The sequence below is a fragment of the Pleurodeles waltl genome, chromosome 7 (assembly GCF_031143425.1).
Source record: "Pleurodeles waltl isolate 20211129_DDA chromosome 7, aPleWal1.hap1.20221129, whole genome shotgun sequence".
Taxonomy (NCBI): Eukaryota; Metazoa; Chordata; class Amphibia; order Caudata; family Salamandridae; genus Pleurodeles; species Pleurodeles waltl.
Window position 1 is genome coordinate 995,192,100 of NC_090446.1, and position 25,894 is coordinate 995,217,993.

A 25,894-nucleotide genomic window follows, 5' to 3' on the forward strand; every position below is an offset into this window, starting at 1 on the left:
TATAAGCAAGAAGTAAGACCTGGTCGAGATAGTCATTGGAAGAGAGAGGACACTGTGGGGACACCCAGGGTCCTGCATCGTGACCGAGGTTCAGCGTCAGGACCTTTGCAATATCTAAACCCCTCCCCTCCTCCTTTCCACCCCATCCTCACAATGGGGGAATTTCTTGCCAGATAGCGCTCTGTCGCTGGAACGTTTCTGAATCTGATAGAAATTCAGACTGAATTTCCAGAGACTCTTGACTACTAGTTGGGCATCACCTATAGTCACTTAAATATTCTGACCGGGATTGGTCTGTTCACAGCCTCTCTATAAGCAGAAGCTGTCATTTGAGAGGAGTGTCTTAAAGCATATGCACAGAGAACATACTCGTCGATACATATTTACGCTATAAATGCACATGCTTGATTACATGGTAACATCACCATGTCACAAAGCTCACTGGTCCTTAAAGACAGAGGCAGTCTGTGCGCTTGTTTTTGATTGAGCATCTGGTAATTGTGAGGTACCACAAGAGGCGCCGACCAACTATAATGGCAAGTTTGAAAGTACAAATTTAGCGGTCGGTTCTAGGAGAAGAGGAGGACCAGCATTAATCTATTTTATATGCCTCTTCTTCAATAGTAAGTTCTGAATACTAGGTGCACCTTGCCCTCAACAGGAGGGAACAAAAGGTTTTATGAATGGGTGAAGGCCTATCATGGACGTTTGATAATCAGGGTGTAGTGGCACGACACTTACAAGAGCAGTGCGTAACGTTCTGGCAGAAAAACATGAAAAAAATCCTTAGGCTCTGCAGGTGGTGCTGTGGCTCCTGGTTTAGGTTGAGTGTGAGCTCTGTAATGGATAATTGAGACAGCACTGAGTTTTCTCTCATCTCGAGGAAAGACACTCTAAATTTGTAATGATTAATATATACTATAAATTCACATCCTTCATCTGAATCCATGCACCACAGACCCAGTTGTGCTGGAAAGCATAAGCAACCAAAGATAAATTGCTTTCTCAAAACTCACAGGTCACAATCCTGATCACATCTGTGGCAACAAGAGTAACATTCTCTTACCCTGCATAACACAGAACATTGCAGTCTACGTGGGATGACTAGGATCAATAGCTCTGAAAAATGTAAAAGACTTGTTAAGGTACAAATAATACAAAAACAGGTCGGCTACAATGAAGTGTGGTAAAACGCCTTTTTTATTTTTGTGATGGAGATACCAACAAACTGATGGGTAAACCTATTGTTGCCACATCTTAGTCCACTTTTTGGTCTTATTTCACTAATACTGAAATATCTTATGTCCACCACTTGAATAGGTGGGGAAAAAACATACACAAAAAGGAATAGCAGCACAAATGAATAACGCATCTCAACCTCAAAGAGTTCCTTTGGGGCCCACATTGGGCACAGGCATCCAACTATTTCAGGAGCAGACCTGATGATGAAGCATGCTGCCTCCTGTGGATGATTGTATTTAATCTTATCTCAATACCTTGTGATTCTGATTGCCAGTTAATCTCTGGAGAAAGTATTGGTCACATTTAACAGATGAGATTTCCAAGCACTTTAGTATCACTAAGTTCTCATAACAAAGTAAGTACCAGTGGAAATGGACAGATGGACTAGTTGCAAATAGACAGGTCCCAACAAGCAATGGGTTCATGTATATAATAAAACCACCTTAAATGTCCTACTCCTTTCAAACTCAAACATTGCATATGGCATTTAAATGGATAAGATCAGCTGCATACCAGACACAAGACCAGTACAACAGTGATCTCAATTAAACTGTACACTGCATTTTGAAAACCTAATCCCAGATATAACAAAAAAAGGTGGTCATACTTTTCAGGGCGTTTTTAGACTCAACCATCTTTGTGATGTTATCATAACCCCCATATCCCACACCCGTAAATTCTGCAATGTATGAACTTAATAGACTAATATGAAAGAAAAATAGTATGCCAAGATTCGGCTGAAGTACATGGCAATGTGATTCAGAATCTTTTGGCCACAATACCATCAAATTGTGCGATATGGGTAAAGCAGGTTGGCTGCCATATGTAACTGCTAGCCACCATGCTAAGAGCACTACGCACCTTGTCTGGCTTGTCTTTATAGAGCTTCTCGTAGCTGGAGATCGTCTGGGTCAGGCAACCCCTCAACAAGTCTTGCAGTGTCACCTTAGGCAGGGCATGGCCTCCCACTCGGTTGACCTCTTGACAAAGATTAAACAACAGAGATTGCACATACCATGATGGCTAAGGATAGAGAAAAAACAATTTATCAAAATTGCTAATATCGTCAAAACTGAATGTCTCCACAAGACACAGATATTAAAATCTAAGTGCTTCAGGGATGCCTGTTCAAGACTGTGTGGCCTTCGAGGTTAGTCATCACAGTCTTTGCTCAGAGGTGTGAAACTCTTATGTAATGAGTAATACTAGAGGTGCAGGTAGCTAAGTGTTAAGTAGAACCTTTACACTTATACATTTGCAAATATTGCCTGCTATATTCCTTGTCACTTCATGAATTAATTCCTGAGTCTGTACCATCACTGAAACTTGTGTAATCATTTGGATAAGGTTACTGAATGTTACAGCAACCTCAGATACACACTAGTCAGCCAGCTTCTAAATTGCATTAAGTATTATTGAAGACTACATCAGGTTAACTGACTATCAGCAATGACACTGAAAGCAATTCCCAAGGCAACCAATAGCCATATCAAAGCAAACAATGCCATCTGAGGTTCCCACCTAATTTCTGATCTCCTTGTGGTGTTTTCACTACCATCCCATGGAAAATAAAGCTCATCTGTACAACATCTACAATAAAGGACCAGGGCCTTACTAATCTGAAGCAGGACTCCAGATCAGAATTTGAAAGGTCACGGTCTGTGAAACTGCCCTGAAAGGTAATAAAGAGTAAGCCTCTTAAGAGCTGGGTGTAGAACAATTATAGCCTACATTTCAAACTGGAAGCCTTAGTATTAAGAATGTTCTCTGGTGTACTGAAAGGTAATACAAAAAAACATATACATCGACCATAAAAGGGCACAGAAACACGTGCATAGCAAAGTTGAGCATTTTGGGCAGAGACATTTATATTGGGCTAAAGGGCATCTCTCTGCTAAATTGATCACTATCTACTTAAAAGCTGTGCACCAAAAGTACAGGAAAAGAAAAAGCTATCCTTTTTTGGTCTTGCATACAGACAGCTTCATCTATCTGTTGTCAGAAGAACTACTGTGTACATACAATAATTAGAGTGGAATACAATAATTAGAGTGGACTCTAGACTAGTCCGTTGCTCACCACTTGAACATTGCTTCCTTGGTAATGTAACATCCTTGTGTGTTTTAATGGCTTTTCTTTCACTTGTTGTTTCTCTCCCATGCAGGAAAGCAGGTTTACAGTATTTCTGAAAGGAGGAGTTGTACCCGTCTGCTGCTTACAATTTCCAGGCAGCACTTCCCAGCAATGCAAAATTACAACTTTTCATGCCTTTTCTAAAATATTTTGAGAATTTTTAGCTTGCCATAAAATAGTTTGTTAGAATAGTAAATATGTATGCCTCCTAAGCCATTCTGCGGAACGGTGCAGTTCTTCCAAATATTTTACAACAGCAGTTGGAATAGTAAGTTTGCCTTCCCAGCACTGACATAACCCTTTGCTACCTGAAAGGCACACCCAAAGGCATGAAACTCAATTGTGTAATGGCTGCTATCTCAGAATAACCTTGCTTTCAGAAACCCTGTTTTAAAATAGATGCCCAGGCATGTGTTTGTGAACCCGAAGCCATTTGTACTACGTTTTTCCTCTTGTAAGACATATTATTCCAAAATGGGCATCGATGCAACCACATGTGAAGTACAATCTGCCATTTTTTTTTTTTTTTACTTTATTTTTCGCTGTGCTCTGCCAACAAGCACTGATAAAGTACACTGTTTACGCTCCATGATAAATAGAATATGCAATGCCCTCCCCTAACTATTCTGAATCTTAATGTCCATAGTCATATCCTCGACTGCCCTTTCCCATTATGCAAACTCAATTAACTGGGGTTTCATGTGAAAACACAAATGCATACTAACAGCTGAAATAAATAAACCTCTACTTCTAAAGTGGTACAGTGAATTTCCACCTTAATCAGGGAAAGGCTACTGAAGGACAGGTTTCTAAAATGACAAACAGGCTGGATTTACGCTTAGCTACGCGATGGAGTGCTTTAAATACAAAGTGTATAAACTGAGGTTAAGGCATTTTTTTTTTTTAGATGTGTGGCTTAAAGTGAAAAAATGGTCGCTGACATGTGCAGCTTCTTTAAGTGATAATAAATGCTAAAATTAAAAGTTTGCAACAGAAACACTACAAATCTCACGGAATAAGAATTCCATCCATTTTTGATAGTTTCCTAAAAATAAAAAAAATCTAGTACAGATCCTTACTTGGTTCAGACTTGACTTTTGAAACCTGTCCCGCAACTGTGAAGCACTTAAACCCCAGGACAATGTGCAGCGTGCCCTGTATAGGACACTGTTCTAAAAAGTGAAAAAGTTCATGATTCCCAAGAATCCACCCATGGGATCCCTTCCTAGTGCTCACGTTTTGAGAAAGATTACTTTCAGCTCAGTTCTAGGAAAAGTCTTCTCAATCAAAAATAAGAAAATGTGTTCAAACTACACTTCTAACCATCTCCACCCACCCTCCAAAAACAATATTTTTCGGTTAGAAATCCAACATGGCCATGCAAACTGTAAAGTTACATCAAAATAGGGAACTCCGGCCCCCTTCTCTTTTTTGCAAGTTTCAGGGATGGAAAACACCCATTTACAGAAATTTATGAGCACTTACATAGAGGCCACCACTGTACAAGCAGTGCATTCAAGCTGTTACAAGTACAATCTTGGCCTGGCAGGCTGTCACAAGTGCATCATCTGCTGAAAGCCCCTTCAGCGAAGAAGTGCTGCATAAGACCGCAATACTGCCCAAATGCAAGGTTTTTGTGGAGAAATCCTGCCTTGCTTCCAACTGGGATTAGGGCAGTTCACAAAGGTTCTTAGTGACTCTTCAAGCTAAAGGAGGGCTTCGAAGACTAAGCATAAAAGAAGACTCTGCTAAAGACAATTCTACTCTTTTAAATGAGAGCTTCTGAAAGGCCAAAGGTATAGCTCTGGGGTTACTTATCAACACATTAAGTGATATTTCTTAGCAACACCAAATAGGACTCGTTTTGGCAAAACCAGGACCATCCAACAAAGAATGAACTTTTCAACCCCACAAAGAAATGCTTTGTTCAATATGCCACCCGAGTGATGGGTCGCACCTGGACTGGAAGTCTGATTTTCGAGGTCACTATTGCACCCGACTCCGTCTCTTCCTGAATTTCGATCTCATCCCAGTTAGTGGCAGTAGCCAAAATGGACCTCGCAGCCTCCTGGAGTAAAGTCTGGGTGAAACTATGAACCAGCACCTGTAGAGAAAAAATGTACATTCAAAAGGGAGGACCTATCTGAGGCAGCTAATCAGAGAGGTTTAGAAGTATGTCCTTCCTGCCACAGAAAGGCACAAAACTTAAAATGCACACTTATCAGGCTTGTGAATTCTGGAAGTCTTTCTGCAGATTCAAGAATATCACCGTAGACCTGCACACGAGGTTTAAAACATATTGACTATATGTTCTATTACCCAACATACAGCGGATTACCTGGGGAAGGACAAATATGGGCATTACTTAATGCATTTGAGGATTCAGAAACTCTGATTAGACAGACTGACGTTTCTAAGGTAGGACCATCTGAACAATGTGCTTTAACATAGTCTCTTCTTTGTCCCTATGGTGAAAAACTTGAAAAAGGGAAAAGGAAGTATGGAGATGATCATATAACCATTTTTAATTCTGAACACAAGTCTGTTCCAATGTTTAATTTACTTCCTCACTTCTGGGACCCTGAAGTTGTTTAGTACTTACAATAAAACCAAATATGACTTTCTATACTCCTACCCAGTGACACTATACCTAATGTTTATTTTGTGACATGGAAGTACTAGAATGATTATTTAAATTCTGTACTCATCATGAAATGCCATGTGTAGCAGTCCACTCTGAAATATGGAAACCGGATTGGCAAAGGCTCAGTCTCTACCCAATAAAGCCATGGAATGAGCATTGGACATACATCCTAGCAGGCATAAGTGACCAAGTATGGGCACACGAAGATGTTTTACTGAAAATTGTTTTACCATAATGCTTGCTGTCTTTCTCCCAGCTCTGTAATCAAATAATGTTATATTACTTTTCTCAGCTGCAGTCATTCTACTAGTCTCTACATGATCAGTTCTACTGAGAATGAAATTTGTATTCTGCAGGTTGCACACATTTTCACAGTGAATGCGTTAACATAGTAAGCTATTGCCCCGCCTGACAAATCAGTGCTATCCACTGATGAAGAAAAACAAAACAAAGAGGAAACACTTCAGGCACACTTATTTTTCATCAGCTCTTGATGTTCCCATTCTGTGAAGTACTCGTAACTGGTGAACAAACAACATACAAACTGAAAACATTTTGCACGGTTCTAGCAGACAGCTTGGGAACTGGAATGGTCATAAGGGCTGGAATTCTGAGAAAGTGCCAATTTCAACTCTATTTTCTAGTTAGAAAAAGGAGGCCCTGATAACAGCTTAGTTATAGGTACCAGGCTAGGACAATGAACAAATACCAGAGCACAGAAGCATTTCAGTGCCCAACACCAAGGGCTGGACTAAACACAGAAAGTTAGTGGCCTAGACAAGAGTCAAATAAATATTTGCTGCTCGCTTACTAATTTCAGCATGCATCCAGTCAACAGTGACAGCAAGTCACGCCTGCGGGAGGTGGGTCAGAAACCTATTCAAGGAGGTGACAGATTCAGTCTTGTTAGGGCAGGCATCTACTAATCTACAAACTGCCATCACAACTGACAAATCTCATGAAAAGGTCATGAAATGCAAAAGACTAATGGGTATTAGGTGCAAATGGCCCATTTCAAGAACACTGAAGTGACAAGAGGAAGAGGCATAGTTGCACTTCAATGTGTAAACATTCAGCTCACCTTAGTGCTTTTGTAGGAACCAACCTGCCATGTGGTTCCATAGACGTTGATTAACTCATGCAGATAAGAACACAGCCACTGTGCAATCCAGCAACTATCCATTCCTTTCGTCAGGCATTCGCCACATGCGGCAGATACTCAGGTGTCACCAATACAACAAGGATTCATTCAGTCAAAATCTCTTTTCAATACTGTTCTTATAACATCTGAAGTTGCTCTGCTCATCGGATAGCAAATGTGCTACTTACATTGACAACAGCAGAGCTCCAGATCCGATAGGCTGCCAGGCTTTGGTTCAGAAGTTTGTCCTTCACATCCTGCCACTTAGCCATCACGGGATCCATTTCTTGCACTTTCCCCTTTCCAATTTTTTTTGCAGACCGATGCTCTCTTACCGCAGGGTCTAAAGAGCCAGACTTGCCCAGAATACACTGCTTCAAGTGAGGGCAAAGATTCCCAAGGGATTGGCACAGCCGAGCCATGAAAAGGACAGCCCCCAGTTTAGCCTCTTGGTGAGCGTCCCTCTGCCCAAGGAGGCTAGCTTCAGTCCTGCCCAGTTCTTCTGCGATGCAACCCAGGATATGTTCAATGCAGGCAAGGCAATGGCTCTGCAGCATCTCTTCCACCGTCCTGGCATCGCCATACCTGTCAAAGGCTGAGTGTTTTCCCAATAGGGGGGCTTCAATGGTTGTGTCTTTGGGAGGCGGAGCATCGTAGGGAAGGTAGGACAGAAGGTCGTCTAGTTTGACCTTAAGTTTTGCATCCAGGCCAGTACAAAAGTTCTGGACACAGGGGGTCAGGGCATGTGCTTTCATAGAAAGGCCGCTTTTGGCAAAATGACTGCGATTGCTTACATTGATCCATGCAGCATCTGGTAGCAGATCACTGGAGCTCTCGAGCCAAAGAAAGGAAGGCACGTTGTATTCAAATTGAATATGCTTGCTGGACATACCACAGTGAGACTGGACTTCAATTTCATGTAGAGCTGACATGAGGAGCTGTTTAGTGCTACTGGTAATGGAGTTAAAGCCTTCTTTTGTTAGAGTCTAGAAAAAAGGAAAATTAAAATCAAAATGTAAGAAACAACATTACATGCTTTCATTTTAGGAATATATATATATATATATTTTTTCATAACATTCCAGCTCGGTTGTTCCCCGTCTCATTCATTTGGTTCAGCTGCTCCATTCTAATAACAGAGACATACATATTGCAAACTGTTGGGTGCATGCAGAGAGCATACACATTTTCCTCAGATAAGCCTTAATTTACTTGAACATTGTACTTCATTTACTAAGAACAATATCAGGGCCATTTTAAGCAGCACCGAACTGCGACAAGAGGATCTGCTGTTTACCCATTTCTTTTATTTTCTAGCATAAGTAAGTTAACTGCAAGATGACTTGATGAGGAGTAATACAACAAGCCATGCACACGGGGTTCAGGACCGCCTATTAGTTTGCCATTTTAGGAATTGTGTGGCTATATTGCATCCCACAAATAAATAGTATAAAAATGTCGAATAGAGAAGAAAAAGAGGCCAGCTTTCTAAAGTATAGACTGGGACAAGCAGTAACCAAGTCCTCTCACTAGGTGCCTAAAAAGGGAATTTGTTGCTTGTAACAGTAATTTAAGAGCTTCACAAAATTACAGATATATACATTGTGAATAATTCTGGCAACGACCGGTTGTCCATGCAGGGTTTGAACCACAATTTCTTAGTACGAGACATGGTAGTGCTTGATTGGAATTTTCTGTGAGGAAAAACTCTTCAGGGAGGGAGAAGCTACGTCTCTGCATCGCTAGTGAACAACAAAAAGGAACTGATGCTGTTCCATCAGAGAAGGCTCTTTAGAGCCGCAGTGACGCCAACAAATGTCACTTTCGGCGTTCACAAAGACTGGTGCCGTCTACTGGTGACTTGACAGCTTTGAAGTTTTTCAGATCCAATCTGATGCCTGGGGTTGTTCTGCAGGCGAGGAATTTGTAGGCAGAAGTATCAGTCAGAGCTAGTTTTAATTCTGCATGACTACTACAAATTCACATGCTTTACATTGACTCTGAAACAGTACAATGAAGCAGTAGTTTCCTATAAGAGAGAAGGGTGTATAGGTGGAGTAATAGTGACTATCATCTACCTATCTACTGCGTCCTTCCTTTGTACAAATGTCCAAAGACCAAAGTTATTTGAGTGAATACAGATGTCTGTGTAGTAGCTTTTAATAGGTTTGGCAACAACATATTACAAATAGGTGTAGCTGCTTTTTTACCCATTTGGATAAGCCCTGGAATTTACTAACAACATTCTATAATCTAGTTTTTAAGAAAGGTTATTTACTTGTAATTCCACTCTCTCATGGGTATTTTCCTAGAAATCACAAACAGTATTCCCATTTATGTGCCGGTTCAGGAAAACATTTTAAATAGTCACAATTTGTGAAAATAATTTCTTCAATAAATCCTACCTGTGGGAAGCAGTATTTTGTGGTTTTACTCATTGTTTTTAAACAAAGTGAATATGAATCAATATCAGGCACTCCAAACTATATATGAGAATATAAACACCAAAGCAAGTGAAAAGGAAAACAAAAAGGCAAACGAATAAGATGGTTATGGTGTCCCCTTGGCAACAAACTGCCATATATGAGAATATTGTTTTGCCCTTTCAAGTACTTCATAAGATGCACTGTCCAAGAAAACAAAACAGAGTGAGTTAAGAACTTAACTGATGCAGTCAGGATTGAATTAAGACCTTATAGCTACAATGTCAAAGAGCAGAGTATAATATTTACGAATTAAAAGAAAATGTCCATAATTAAGGACTAGTATTACAAGTATCCTGTCCTTCTCCAAGAGATGTTCTTTGATATTCATCAACAGGAGAATAGATTAGCTATGCCCTCTTAGTCCAGGGGCAGGTAAAACTGGATCCAATCAGGCAAACAAGCTGAGCAGAGGAGCTGGTTATAGAGTCAGAGTCAATAAATTAGTCTTGGCAAATATGCACATCTCAGCATAAGAACTGCAGATGCTGCATTGTGTCATGAACCTCGGGGCAACCTGGAAGAGGTCTGGGAGCTTTGGTTTGTTGCATTATCACTTGTCAGAGACATTGTTTGAGATCAACGAGCTAGTGTAAATAGGTTCATAATGAACAAAATATGAATTTACTGATATTCCACATCTTATTGGAATAACAACTGAGGGGTCTTTACATTTTCAAGTAATGCAGAAACTTGTTTTTGTTAGGAGGGATCAAATTAGAAAAAACAAAGTTAATGAAACTATCAGGGTCATGTGAAACTACATACTATTACTTTCGGAATCAGAGCACGCACGGAAGGATACTTTATTGCGAAGATCTGTGTTTGGCTTGTGGCCACCAGAGGCCTTAATCTCACCCTTCTGGACAATGTAATTTTAATTTACTGCTCCAAGATGTCAGATGCTAGACTGAGGACCAACCAGTTGCTGCCAGGAAAAAAAAATTAAAAAATAAAATAAGGAAAATAATTTTTTTACAAAGAGGTCGTGAGCAATGGAGGAGAGGAACGGTGGTAGGGGGCTTTTGGGGAAAATTAATCATCACGCCAAGTAATGCGAGCAACGTGGAAGCTAGGTGAGGAGTGTAATAAAAAAAAAAGGCATAACATAGTGGAACAAGGAAGAGCAGGGGAACGATGGACAAGCAAGGAGAAGTGGGAGCAACACAGATGCTCTCACAAGGAGTGCGGAAAGAAAAAGATAAAAGTAGTTGCATGAATGTAAGCAGCCGAATGATACGTCATCCAATCACAAGGATGGTAAAGAACCCAGGCTCATGGAAGGGACAATCGAAAAAAAAAAAAAAAAAAAAAAAAACGGGACGGAAAGCCATTGAATAATAAGACGCAAGTAAATGAGTGACAACAAAGCTAATCAATGGCAAGCAATGAGTTGACCCAAAGTCCACTCAAAGTACCAACAAGGCGACTTTACTATTCCACGGCGTTCAATTCTGCTGGAAATGTTTAATAATGAGGCAATAATCATAAATGTCTTGATAGAAGTTGTTTAATAAAAAAAAACTACTTTATACTGCTTAACTGGTTCTTCTCTACATTAAATCTGGGCTCAATTGTGGACAAATAGAAAAAGATAAGACATTTTACATGGAGTCTGTTCCTGGAGATAATGAGGCTCGAAGAGTTTGCTTTGTAAATAAATAAATAAAATAATTATAAAAAAAAAAAAAGAAAAGATGTAGAAAACCACTAACGTGGCTTCTTCCAAACACATTCTGGAAGCAAACATTTGAAACTGCTTTTTCAGATATGCTACAATGGCTGTAAATCAATGCTTTTGGGATCGCTGTAGAGGACAAATAAGAAAAGAAGATAAAGATGTCATCATCTCTTTGGTCTAGGCAGAATCTTTTCTTCTTACATGTGTGATGGCTAAGTGTTCTGGATAAGTTGATTTGCTAAATAGTTCCGTACGAACCAGTCCTTCAAGTTCACTGCTAGTTGAAAGAGTCAAGTGCCCTTCATTACCACAGAAAAAGCTGATAAAGGGCCCAATAAGAAAAAGAAAGCTGTTTGAATCTAGTTTTGTGAACCAGATTTGACAAGGCCACAGCAAAAGCTGTCACAATAAACCTGGTGTGGTAGGATCTCAACTTTAGAAGTGTCAGGACGTGGTGGTGGATTGGATGATGGGAGATTTGCTCGGCAGGCACACTGCCTGATCCAGTCATGGTAGTCGGAATCCACGTCCGTCCGGATGCTGTTCGCAGGTTTCCCCCTTGCTGCAGATGGTTGCCGTTTGAAAGTGTGCTGGGGCTGTCTTCGCACACAGCGCTCAGAGGAAGGCCAGCAGGAGCAGTTGTGGGCAATTGCTGTCCGTGCATGGCAACTTTGCTGCGTGGTAGACTCTGGTTTGGTGCAGTTGTCCCCAGTTTCCACCATTCTGCCACGCTTGAGGATACAGACCAGTGAACCTAGGCTTATCATTTTTAAACCATCGCCTCATGCCTGAGGGGCAAATCGATTTGCGTTTTTTTTGTCTCTCTATTTAGTGCCAATCCCCCCCCTGTATTTCAACATGTCTATTTTTTTTGCACCCTGTAAATCCTCACAGCCTCTTGCATTTGGATACAGGGTCATTACGGACATCAGAGCGTCACCCCCGGGGGTGTCTGGCTTGTTTACCACCACTTGCCTCTTTTTTGCAGCACCTCAACAGCGTATGGTGGCAAGATAACATTTTCCCTTTCCAGATATGAAGCCCTATTGTGGGAAGAAAGTTTGGAGGATACGCAGTCTTAAATCCCCCTCAGACTTGCACAGTAAAGCAATTCATGCTGAGGCGAAGGCCTCTATTAAAAATAAAGTGACTGCTAGAAGAGGTAGTGAGGGGAATCGACTTGAGAGGGCTGACTGGTCACATGGAAGGATGGGAGAGGAGGTTGCCCATTTTTCCAGGAGCACCAAGACACCATCTATTTCACAGCCTGTGGCAGTGCCCTCCCTGTCTGGAGCACCGGAGGACAGAGACATCGGGGACTTCCAAGGCGAACTCTCAGGGAATTTGACAAGTATTTCAAGGGTCAGTCCTCCTAGAATTGAGAACTATGTAATGAATAGTTTGGAGGAAATTCCTGAGGCTGGTGTGACAAAAATTGATCTCAACCGCCCTGTTGACGATCCCTCCTGAAGGTAGTCCCACATGTCCCCCAATATCCTATTTCAAGAGATATTTTCTCGTAAACAACAGGAGGCAAATGTGTCTCTCTTCTTCTCTCAAAAGCTGGGCGCTGCAGATAATAATGGAAAGCCTCTGTCAGCCCCCTCATTAAGTTAGTCAAGCATAATTTCTGCAGGTTTCCACAACCAGAATCCTATGGGTGACACTCAGCCTATAGCTCAGGATGGGGAGGGTGGTTCTGCGCAACCCTAAAAGTCTTTTCCTAATTCTCTGGCAGTGCTTGGAGTAACTCCTGGAACTTTAGTGTCCCAATATGCACTCTCCTTAAGCGGCTGTTGACCAAGGTTCAAGGAGTGACAGCTGCTTCTAAAAATATGGCAGAAAATAATAGAGAGGAGGCTGGATTCGATAGACAAGGGTCTGTAGACTCTGAACACTAGGTGCTCTGAAGCTGAACAAGGAATATCTTGCCTGGAGGACATACATCACTCACACTCTACGTCCACCACCAAGCTCCCCAAAGATATGCAGCAAGTGAAGGAGAAAGTAGAAGACCTGGAGAAAAGATCCAAGCAATTAAACCTTAGGGCTGTTGGGATCCCAGAACTATTTGGTCAGAACCAAGTCTTGCCTGATGAGATAACTAAGCTCTTGTCTAGATATGTTTTTATCAGATTCATGTACAGATCTTTCTATTGCAAGGGCTTACAGAGTTCCTCCTACAGCCTCCAGGGATGCTTGTGGACCACCGACTATCTTGGTCTGTTTTCAAGACTTCAGAGTATGGGAGGAGATACTCAAAAGAGACATCTAGTTGAACACTGTCTAAGTGGGGGATGACTTCTCATTTAAGATTTAGCAGGACATGGCATATGAAATGTCCAGGAGACACAGGGAACTGAAATGCCTGTCAGAAATGCTGAGGGCTAACAGTGCTCAAATACAGTTGCTACACCCTGCTAAATTGAAGGTTTTGTGGGGAGGGAAGTTGTATATATATTTTCTTATCCTGCTGAAGCAGAGGATTCTGTTTCTCAAATAAGGGGTTGGGGGGGAAACTCTAAGAAGTTAATTTGACATAAACAAAATGTGCTTCAGGCCGCTGTAGGTGCAGGAAGAAATGCACCACAGGTTATCTGGTTGTCCAATTCCCGGCAGCCAGGGGCTGTGGGACTGGAATGGGGCAGAGGCGCACAAGGAGGAGGTGAGGGTGTTGGGGATGGCTTGGTAGTGGGGGGGTGGGAGAACGTTGGTGGAATGGGGGGAAAAAAAAAAAAAAACACCCCAGGGAAAAAATTAGCTCTGATACTGTGGGTGAGGGTGGCCTGGAATTATTACCAGGGTCAACTGGTTGGCAGTGCGATAGAAAAGAAAGGTCTACATATGGATAATCAGGGAATAGACTTTACCGTAGTTTGCCATAATGCGAATGGATTAACAATAGGCGGAAGAGAGATGCAGTCTTTTTGAGTTTGAAATTATGGTTTCCCTGGGTTAGCCAGTGCTTTTTCCCTTCTGCTGCATCTGCTCATAGAGGGACGGCAGTGTGATTGGTTGTAGAGCCCAGGTTAGTTGTCTTTCCCCCATTAGGGAAAATTGTGTTTTTTGGGTTATAGTTCCCATGGTAATCTCCAATGTCAGGTACAATATTGTCTCCTTCTATGGTCCAATTATTTATAACATTAGGCCTCTTCAACCATTGCTATGGGAGCTTTGTAATCTCCTAAGGATACCCGTCATAGTAGGTGATTTCAATTATCTTGCTGCACCTGGTGTTGAATACTCTAATCCAAACCATGGGCAAAATAAGAGGAGTACAGAAAGGGTCTTTTTGGACTTGTGTTCTAGGTTGGGTATTCAAGATGTATGACATAGGCTACATCCAACTGCTAGAGTGTACTCTTGTTTTGCTAAACAAAACTTTTTGCAGATAAACTTCTTTCTGGCCCCCTTAACTATATCAAATATCTCCTCCCAATGTCACGCCAGGGCTTTTTCAAATCATTCAATGAAGCATCAGATGAACTATAGTAAATTATGGTAGACCAATTGAGAACATTCCTTGATCACTCCAGTATATCAATCTGTGGAAAGTCCTAGGTGTTGGTATGCATACTAAAACATCCAGACTGAGCTGTATAGAGCATCCTGAGGTCTGTTGAGAAAGTATGTCTCAACATTCCTCCTCTTCTGAAGATGGGACACGCTGAGGGTACATTGTTGTTCAGAGAAAAGTACCAAATCTGGATTTCTTAAGACAACGAGAAGGAGTTCTTGCTTGCTGGTTAGGATGGATTTGAGAATCAAACATGGTCAAGAGCTCCAGATGGTTTAGATGCAGATGTGTGTTCTTTAGAGTCCAAGGGACATTCCATGGTCAGTGTGACAGGAGTGAACAGATAAAGACGTGCCTGAAAATCAAATTCTGAGTGGACTTCATGGTAAGACAGATTATTCCCAAGCTCCCAGAGATGCAGGAGACACTGTCTCCTTCAGAAGTGTCAGACGGAGGGAGGCACAAGTGTGAAAGGCCTCCTGGCTTTGAGCACTTGTGCCTCCCACCGTCTGACCCTGTGCATAAAGGGAAATCAGCCAGTGAACTCACAATGCTCCCTTTAGGTTATGCATATTGGGTAAATAGTGTTTGGAGAACAGACTTGCCATAGAACTCATGTAGAAAATATATTAGGGACTGCCACAGTTTCAAACACCCACAAATAAGTACAAAATAGCTAATTCCAACAATGTGGCTTTATTGCACCCTAACTTATTGTACCATACGTGAATTAAGATAACCATGATAAACAATTCAACTACTAGCAAAGGAAAACAACATTGGAGGAAAACAATAAAAATACCAAACATTATATAACATCTATCCTACTGTTATATTATACCTGTTGATCTATGTAAACTGCTAGACAGCATGATCAGACCTTGGTTCATTCGCTGTCCTGGGACAGCATGGCGTCTAGTAAATCTCCCTAATTTTATTAACTGACATGTAGATACATATTATTTCAAGATATATACGACAGATAACTGGCGAGGAAAGAATGTGCTCAAAGTGAAGAAAAAGAAAACCAATGCAGGCTCCAGAGTGAGGACATTTGCAAATAAAATGATTACAATGGCAACATGAATCAATGTTAATTAGATCAGGAAAGGAACGAGCACCAAAATACTGGTAAACTAGATGCTTTGTTTTCGTTGTTGCCCACTCTGCCTCCCACCGCTTAAAAGGGACTTCAAAGTTTTCTCAATGTCTGCTTCTCCCAAGAAAGAGAGAAAGGTGCCTGATCATTCAGTTAATTTAGATTGAAAAAATAAAATAAACAAACTGACTGTCAATTTGCTCCTACCAATTATAGGGCACGGGCCTGTTGAATACGGGACAACATTTCTTTCCCTCACTTTCAGTCTACTGATAATGAACTTTTCTGCTTTCTCTGACTAAAAAGCATACTCTGATACTCATCAACAAACCTCACATACTTACAAAGAAGGTCAAGGAACTCTTTCTCCAAATATGTCACCTCCTATAAAAATATTTAATTGGGTCTCTTTTGAGAAGGGAACCTTTTACTTCTAGTCTGTCTCATAGGTTGAAGATCTCAGATGTATTCGTCCATTTTGTATGTTGATAGGTCACATTATGAGCCAATGTATTAAACTGCCTGCATTCTAAATATGGACGAGCCATTATTCATGGTGAATCTTCCTTCTAAGGCTGACATAATTATCACAGCTATTGCAAAGGGAAAGCAAGAATGTGGCTTATCAGTTTTCTGTTTGACAAAGAGGGTAGAGCATGGTGAATGTTAAAGTAAACAACAACAACAACAAAATGAGATTTGTGCTTCATCAGGTTGATTCATGGTTTGGAATGACAGCTTACAATGTCCAAAGCTTGGAGACTCCACAGATATTTGAAAATGTTCTGATTGAGGACACCTTACAGCAGTGGTGTTTCACCTTAGTTTTATTCAAAGCAGACTCCATGGAAAGATCTGTTTAACCCCTGGCCAAACTTCCTACCTCTCATGAGGTTATCATTCCTTCCCTAAAGAGGTTATAGGAGTCTTCTCTGAAATCCCCTAGGAATTGCTTCAATGACTGCCAGAGATAATGGCCAGAGCATGGCTAATAAATGTTCGTAGCAAGGTCTCCCACATCTGGAGCAATTGTTGACAAGAACATTCAGTACTCTGCTCTGGTTTCCAGGTGAAGCTGAAGATAATAGGTGTCTAGCACAATTAGGAATTCTATTTATCTTTCTTTATAAGACAGTGTGGTAATCTGTTCATGTATAAAAACTATAAAAGGTAACCTTTAACTTTCTTCAGTATGGAATATGCTTGTACAGTAGACCTCTTTAGAATGTTCAGAATGTTTGGTGCAAGTATTTCTCTTTATTCTTTGCTACATTTACTGTTGTAGTTTGAGTGGGATTTTATATTCTGAAGCTATTATCTACATACTGTTGGACAGCTTAGACGGTGTGTGGGTGCTCCTAATAAAGTAATATTTCACTTCAATGTGGTGCAGTGTTTACTTTCCACATTTTGGTAGTAATTAAGTGAAGTGAGCACCCACTTCCATCTTTATCTCTATACTATACTCCTACTAGGTGCTGCTAAGAGTGGGGAGCGAAACCTGGCCCTAGATTAAGTGAAAATAACAAGAAAAAAAGAGCTGTGAATTAGTTCTACTTTCCACCAAGATTCTGAACTCTGCGGATCATGTGCTGAAGAAAATGTATCTGATCTATGGGAGGGGTGCAGTGAGCTGCATCCCGCCACATCACAAGGCCATGTGCGCGATTGCTTCCGGGACTATGTTGAACACACTTAGGCAGTGTGCCACCCAGCGTAAGTGTCTTTTGCGTGCTGCCATTTTGAAGACTGGCCTTCTGATACATTATGCTACTACGGAAGTTGTTGTCAAGGTGGTGAGCCATCCTACACAGATTTGTTTTGTGTGTAGATATATCTGAAGACTTTGAATTTCATTTTATCGACTGCAATTGCTTGCTGCCATTTTTGTAGACACTGCTGATTTTCAGTCAATTATTTCAAGTGTATATCTGGTGTGAATGTTTACATGGTATGGCCAAATTTATGAACTACATTTTTATGGTATTTCAGAAAAACTCATAAAGGACTTCAAGTGGTTACTGTACAGCATCATAATTAAGTACATAAAGATTATTCTTTTGCTATGAATGTTACGTGTGACAATTCACCACCTTCATTTTTATGGGACCAAATCAACCAAGCATCAATTGGAAGAAATGGCTTAGACATTATAAGAATTATATGCTAGCCATCAACGGAGCCTTATTTGAGTCAGACAGAAAGAAGGCGTTGGTTTCGAATTTAATTGGATATGAAAGAGATCTTTGAGCATTTATCTCCCCTACCACCTTCACAAGGAGTGGATGGCAGAAATTATGACTGAACCACTTTCATAGTCAATCCAAAGCGTCTGTAAAGCAGAAGAACCACGTATTGCTCTTGATTTAACTTTTATAATAGGCATCAACATATAAATGAATCTGTAGACTCCTATGTATCTAAGTTAAGAGTTTTGGCTATGGATTGTGCATTTATGGTAGAGGTGGATATGTATATAAGAGATCAGTTAGATATTTGTTTCTCAAATTAAAAATCAAAATCAGAAGCAGGTTTAAAGTTATTGTAATCCTCCTTTAATAGACACAATTGACATAGCTAAAAGTGTTGAACAGTCTACTGGCTCTTTTTTAACTATCAATGTGGATATAGCTGTTTCAGAGACAGCTGCAGTGTCAATGAAGGACAGAGCTAGCAAAAAAAAATCGAATCAACAAAAGAATACTTCAACACACTGGTCATATAATATGAAAACAGGGTGTGATTGCTGTTGGGCACAAAAAACGAAAAATCACTTGTTACAATTTAACACTTGTTCTGTTAGGAGTAAAGAATGTTTTACGTGTGGAAAGACTACTCACTTTGGCAATGTATGTATGTTGTTACAGGAAGCTAAGTATAATGAGGAACTGGTAGAGGAGAATGTTGTGCTTTGTGTGGTACAATCCACAGTTGAAGATGTGGATGAGCTTACTGGAGTACTTGATAACAGTAGTATGGAACAGTGTGATAGTTTAACTGTTAACAATGCACATTAGAAAGTCACAGTTACATTACAGAGTAACTACATACATTGCATATGTGAGAAGAACAATGACTGGTGGGCATGAAGGTGCTTGGAGGTACTACAGAAATATATTGCATTTCTATTCACTACTGACACTGAATATGTAGAAATGTGAGTTTCTGTAAGACATCTGACAGAGGCTCAGGGGTACAGGGGTACAAAAAGCACATAAGTCAGTCCTCGGTACACCACACAGTCCCGGATCCCTCTCCCACAACTGAAGTCCTCAACTGACCACCAGAACCTAAGCGGCACACAGCACCATACTCATCCTCAGCATCTTGGTTCCTATGCAGCAATTAATACTGGTAGGGGCCCCAGACATTTTGAGGATGATTACGAGGCGGCATAAGGTCATAGTAGGCATCTAAATGCATGTTACAATATGTCATGTCTGCTTGCAATTCTGCTAATGTAGGCAAAGGTCCCTTGTGTGGACAGCAAGAGTTCTCCCTCAATCCAGATCTAAACAGTTGGGCCAGAGTATAATATGCCCTATTAAGGTATTTGAAATGTACCAGCCAGTGGAGGCCATTCAGAGGTACAGTGCTGGTCACCTAGAAGCAATAAGTCTAATGCCTCTAGGTGATATCAATGCCTAGTTCCGTTTGCCATTCCTGACATGCCTTAGAGGTACCGAGCTTCTTACCGCTCGTTGGGCTGGGTGGGGGGTAGGGGGGCTGATTGCAACAAATATAATATGAGAGCGGGGAGCGGGAACCTCTGGAGGTGCATTCGCATTGCCATCCAATAAGGTCTTCAATGCATGACGGGCCCTATAGTACTGAAATTGTTTGTGGCTTAATCTGTTTCCAATCACGAAGCACCTTGTCTTCAAAGAAGTCACCCACGTGCAGTAAGCCTAGTCCTTGCAAGGACTCTAGCATTGCACGCTCCTGACCAAGAGGGAACCAGCTGCACCACTTCTAGGGCAATCATGGAGAGTAGAGCAGGGGCACACACTGCATGTCTATAAGTTTCTTTAAAAGTTACCTTGTAGTGCCCACAGGGTATATTATGTGATAACGTCACGCCAGCTTGTCAAGTAAAAAAGTGGGAGCGACTAAGGAGCTGCCCCATCACGTTCCAACCAGAGATGTGGCAGATCGGGTTGGCCGTGTAACCAGAAATACGCAAACATGGCCTGGGCCGCCTGGTAGTAAATTTCTAAATTGGACGCATTGAGGCCGCCAGTCAAATAAGGTAGAATGAGTATATCCCACTGTACTTGCAGCTGTTTCCAGCCCACGCCAGTTGAGACATCAGTGATAGCAGATTGGATCAATGCATTTGTCAATAGTATTGGCATATTCATGAAGAGGAAAAAAAAGCGAGAAAGCCCAACCATCTTCATGATGGCTATCCAGCCAATAAGGGGGAGGAGGAGGCAAATTCAGCAATCTACTGCATCCACGAGGCACTGCAAGCTCGCAGATTTTCAAAAGTGTGTCATCAGCATATGCTGAAATTGTTAAATTGTAGTTTGGGAAATAAATGGCGCAATGGGCATGATATTCACAGAGTGCACAAGCCAGGGGCTCCGTAACCAGGGCATATAACGGCGGAGATAGAGGGCAACCCGGACGTGTGCCTCTGGTGATAACAATTGGTTCGGATACCAGGCCATTTACTCATGCGAGCGGACAAGTTTCAGGAAAATCTCACCAACACAGATAGCATAAATTTCCATTTAACAGTCTCAAAGGCTTTTTCAGCATCTAAAAAAATAGCAGCTGCGCAGACAGCAGCATCAATGCGGGAAATAACGTCAAAGAGGGTCCGAAGATTATAATTTACTGATCATCAAGGTATGAAGCCTGATTGTTTCTGACCCACTATACCGGGGAGTAAAGGTGCAAGCCAACTAGCCAAAATCTTCGCGAATAGCTTTGTATCCATGTTGAGGAGTGTTAGCGGCCGATAAGATGAACACTGATCAGCTGGCTTACCAGGCTTAAGCAAAGTAATCAATAATGCTTCACGCATGGTTGAGGGTATGCATCCATTGCATGCCATCTCCCCGAAAAGGATGACCAAATGAGGGATAAGCTTATCCTGAAAGGCATTATAAAAAGCAACCCTTCACATCCACGTGCCTTACCACTAGGCTTGAATTAACGCCGCAATGATCTCCGCAGGACAAAGAGGTTCCATGAGGCACTCCCTATGAGAATCAGATAACCACTTCATAGCGATTTGCTCGATATAGTTGGTTGGGGCTTGTTCATTGTAGGGAATTTGTGACGTATACAAGTCAGCATAGTAGGTTCGAAACCTTTCTACCACCTGCGAAGCCCTATGCACCGGTATCCCCGGTTCGTCCATTACAGACAGCACCTCATCATTCTCGGGGCCACGTCTAATGAGAGCAGCTAAAGTTGCACTTGGCCTTTCACCTTTCCCATAAACGCTAGTGATAGCGTATTTGTCTAAGTGTGTAACCTCATCATGTTCTTAGTCATTATATTTTTCTAGCGACATGTCTATCTGTCATAGTATCACTTCATCTGCTGTTTTCTCATGCACTTGCTCCAGGTCGCCAGCTGGGATCGTCATTTTTGCAAATGGCCACGAATAGACTGAAGCACACCAGCGTGCTTTGAAAAAGTTGCCCCTTGGATGTAACTCTTAAAGGATTCCCACATAGTGAAAAATTCTGCAACAGGGCTCATGTTAGTGCAAAAGAATTAATCTATTGTATATGCCAGGTCTTCTTCAAAAAATGGTGGGTCGCACAAGGAATGTTGTGGGAAACGCCAGGTAAACACACGTACATGTAGGCCGGTCAAGTCCAGAACCAGCAGAACTGGAGAATGGTCAGAGTAGGTGTGAGGCAAATGGTCGCACTCTAGACAGCAGACCTCGTGAAACAAGCCAATAATCAATGCGCATGTGTATATCATGGGCAGTTGAATAACGAGTGTAGACTCTACCCTGTGGCGAGCAATAACGCCAGATATCCACCAGGCCATTCTTGTCAGACACCGCCGCTATGGGCCCCAGGAACGATCTAGATCTGGATTCTGCACACAATTAAAATAACCCCTTCAAATCTGAGCCATGCTGCCATAAGTGGTCAATCTAGCCTTCAGTGTGTAACAGAACTGTGAATCATCCTCATTGGGTCCATAGACCCCCCACCAGCAGTACCTCGAAAGAGCCTTTGTGACAATGTGCCACCACAAAACGACCAGATATACACACTCTTCCTGCAGCTTGATCCCCGAACCACGGCGAGACAATATATGCAATACCATTACAATGTAACACAAAAATAGCTCACTCAAACTGTATAGGGCATATTATGCAATACAAACCACAAAAGCATATATTGTCTTGAAGTTATGATCTGAGCAAGCAAGACATATGCATTAGTCCGGTTCTTCAAGTTCATGTGAAGACATTTTATCTTCATCCGTCTGTTGCGTCGATCCATGGCGAGTTCTGGAGGAAAACTGCCACTTCAGAAACTGCTTCTTACTCTTGGGGTCAATACAAATTTCTGATTTCCCATCAACTGTAACGCGTAACCGGGCTGGGTAGAGCATTGCATAATCAAACTTAAGTTTCCTCAGTTTTATCTTCACTGTCAAGAACTATCTCCTCACCACCTGCACATGTGGTGTAAAGCCTGAGAAAATTGATAGTTCCATGCCTTCATATCTAAAAGACTGGAGTTCCCTGGAAGAGCGTAGTGCTGCGTCACAATCTCTATAATTTAGGAGTCTCGCAATGATGGGATTAGGGCGGGCTCCCAGCACCAACACCAAACAGCGATAAGCCTGTTCAACTACGAATAGGTCGGAGAAGGTTTCACGCCCCAGCAAGTCTATGAGGAGTTGCTCCACAAAAGACTCCATGTTGCCTATCGCCGTAGACTCAGTAAGACTGATGATTCATAAATTAATCCGCCAAGACTGGCTTTCCAATTCTTAAGCCTTCACTTATAGCTCTGATATGGACTTTTCAAGTTGCTTCTGTGCCTCAGCTGATGCTGCACGCTCATCTTTGATGTCCAACACCCGCCTTTCCTCCATAACGAGATACTCTGCATGCTTATCGATACGTTCCAACATCCTGTCCATTTTACAGGAAAGCTAATCAATCTTTGCATCAATTTTGGGGTGGCTAAGCTGCATCGTTGTGAGGATTTGGCAGAGGTCACTACCCATTTCAGTTCCTGAGGTGTCCCGATCAGACACAGCAGCCGGTGAGGTTTCTTCACAGGTTACAGTAGGTGCTTTATGTTGCTCAGACTGCAGCTTGGCCTGGGTCTTACGCGCCTTCCCCATTGTGGATGGCGTGACAGGTCTCGAGATCACAGTCGAAATTAGGAGATGAACACAAGGTGTGCGCCAGGCTATAAATTAGACGGAAAAGCATGTTGCGGGGTCCGCCCATCACTATAAAGATAGGTGACAATCTAGATTGACCCAGGATCGTTGCCAGCTGATATGCAGGCCTAAAAAAAATCTACTCCACCACTCGCTACGGCGAGTGACAATTTACCAGTTGAAGGTATGTTTAGGACCTACGGGTCCTTTCTGCCGAGAGAACTTGAGGCTGAAAGGATCAGGAGTTCTGTTCATTCAGAAATGAATGAGCGATAAAGATGCCTTTAAATCGTGTTTTATTTTGACCCATTTCTTTTCTGTTCATGGACAGAGGTCAAATGTCAGTTTGCCTTTTTACTAAGTGCAGCTTGTCTTATCCTGAAAAATAGTGTTTACCGTTTTTTTTTACGATTTTGTAAAGTGAGCTTTTTGACAATCATTTTGCGACAAAGGGCTTTAGGATGTCAGGATTTTTTTTTTTTATAACACACAACATTTAAATAGCTTGCAAATAAACAGTGCAAATATTTCAAAATAGATAAAGAATTACAAATGCACTTTTTTGTTTTTTGGTAATTCAGAAATGTGATGAAAAGATTTACATAGAAGCAAACCAAGGTGATGTCCAAATGACTATTATTTGCAGATACTCGATTGCCAAACATTACTGTTTGAACACTATATAGTTTTATCAGTAAAACCGCATGTCACTTAGAAATTTTGTGGCTATTGCAATATAAAATACACTGGTTGGAAATGAAAGTGCGCTACCACTTCATGCTTCAGTTACATCTTTATTAAAAGTGATAGTTCTGATTAGAGAAACCGTCTTGCCCCACCTCAATGGCAATGCTGTTAATGGGTTGTATGGCACAACCACGCAAGCTGGAACCACGCATGCCTTAACATTGCGGTTGGAACCACGACTGCATCTTTTCCGCCCATATCTTTACCACACATGCCCTCACAACAAATTTTGTTGTAAAAGCATGCTTAGTAAAGTGATATGTGGAAACAGCATGTGTGATTGTGTCTTACAACCCTCCCCTCAACCTAAAAATTACCACGGACCCCACTCCCCCGCCCTGAGGCCCAAAACTACCCCACCCATAATAAATAAACCACCCATACACCCCCACTCGCCTTGTGCCCTAAAACCTTCTCCCACTGCTAATAACTAAAGTACCCCGACCCCCACCCACCCTAAGCCCAAAAAACAAATACCCCAACCCCTGCCCCCATAAACGAAACTACCCCAACAACACCCACCTGCCCGAGCCTTAAAACCTTCCCCCACCCCTAATAAGTAAACTACCCTGATCCCCCACTCAACCTAAAACAAAAAAAAACTAGCCCCACCTCTGCCCCGAAGAAGTAAACTACCCCGACATCCCCCACTCGCCCTAAGCCCTAAAACCTTCCCCCACCACTAATAGGTAAACTACCCCTGGTTTAGCACATGCGTGGTTAAGGCAGAAAAAATAGCAGTCGTTGTTCAGGCAAGCGCTGTTCTGTTTGCGTGATTACGGCCTGTGTGGCTTCAGCCACGTTGTAAAGGCCGTTCCCCTTGTTAATGAACCAAGAGCAGGGCCACTGAAATTATGCAGCGATACAGGCCCAAATTATGTGGGAGGGTTGATTAAATTATGTGGCTAGGAAAGGCAAATTATGCAGCAAAATGCAACACATTTTTCAATTATATTACATCATTATTTTGTCATTTTTAAACCTGGTAACGTAACTGGCCATTGCGTGCAACTCATCAGTACATTTTTCAGAAAGGTGACCCGTCCAGTTTTGCAAAGGGCCTTTCGCTGCACAGCAAGACATGCTGTCACATATTTACTAACTTTACCCATTTGAACTAGAATTTATTTATTTTTTAATCTGTAGATTATGCAGCAGATAATGGATTATGTGGCAAATACATCAAAATAATAATTATGCAAAAAACACTGTGGCTAAACAAGCACTAAACTCCAGTGGTCTTGACTAAGAGGGAAGTCAGGGGTCACGTGTATCCTAGATTTGTATTATATATGGATCAAACATTCAGGCCCTGATTTCAAGATTGGCAGTAAATGCCGCCTACCGTCGTAGCAACAGCCGCCAAAAGACCATCGCCGCAGCTAACAGCCGTCCGCCAAATTATGGCCACAGCTGGATTTCCGCCACAAGAAGGGCAGAAATCCGTCAGTGGCCATACTGGCGGATGGTGTTAAGGTAGCGCTGCTACAACCAGAAGCGCCACGCCAGACGACCGCAGCCAGACGCATTATGAAAAATAGTACGGCCTGGCGGTGTTCTGTTGGCGGGCGCTGCTGGCGGTAGCAGCGTCCCACCCCGTCCCTTGCCGGAAGACCCCTGGATGCAGGTAAGTTGGGTTTCCGACAGTGAGGGGGGTTGGGGGGGGGGGGGAGGGGTGTGTGTGTGTGTGTGTGTATGCGAAGGTGTGTTTGAATGGAAATGTGAATGCGTGTCAGTGTGAATGTGTGTACGAATGTGTGCGAGAATAAATGGATGTATGCGTGAATGAATGAGTGTATGCCTGTGTGAGTGAGTGTGTGTATGCTT

At 41.9% G+C, this 25,894-nt stretch overlaps 1 protein-coding gene across 4 annotated transcripts in view; it reads right to left on the reverse strand.

Moving 5' to 3' along the window:
* The window catches only part of COG1 (component of oligomeric golgi complex 1), a 132,687-nt gene that overhangs the window by 55,975 nt on the left and 50,818 nt on the right, over positions 1-25,894 (reverse strand). For 2 of the 4 annotated variants that reach the window (XM_069199820.1, XM_069199821.1), the window contains exons 7-9: positions 7,349-8,146; positions 5,333-5,479; positions 2,104-2,265 (exon numbers count right to left, since the gene is read on the reverse strand). In XM_069199820.1, coding sequence (XP_069055921.1) covers positions 2,104-2,265; positions 5,333-5,479; positions 7,349-8,146 — 1,107 coding nt within the window. The remainder of the gene's footprint in view (positions 1-2,103; positions 2,266-5,332; positions 5,480-7,348; positions 8,147-25,894) is intronic. The other 2 variants (XM_069199822.1, XM_069199823.1) reach the window with 2 other exon arrangements.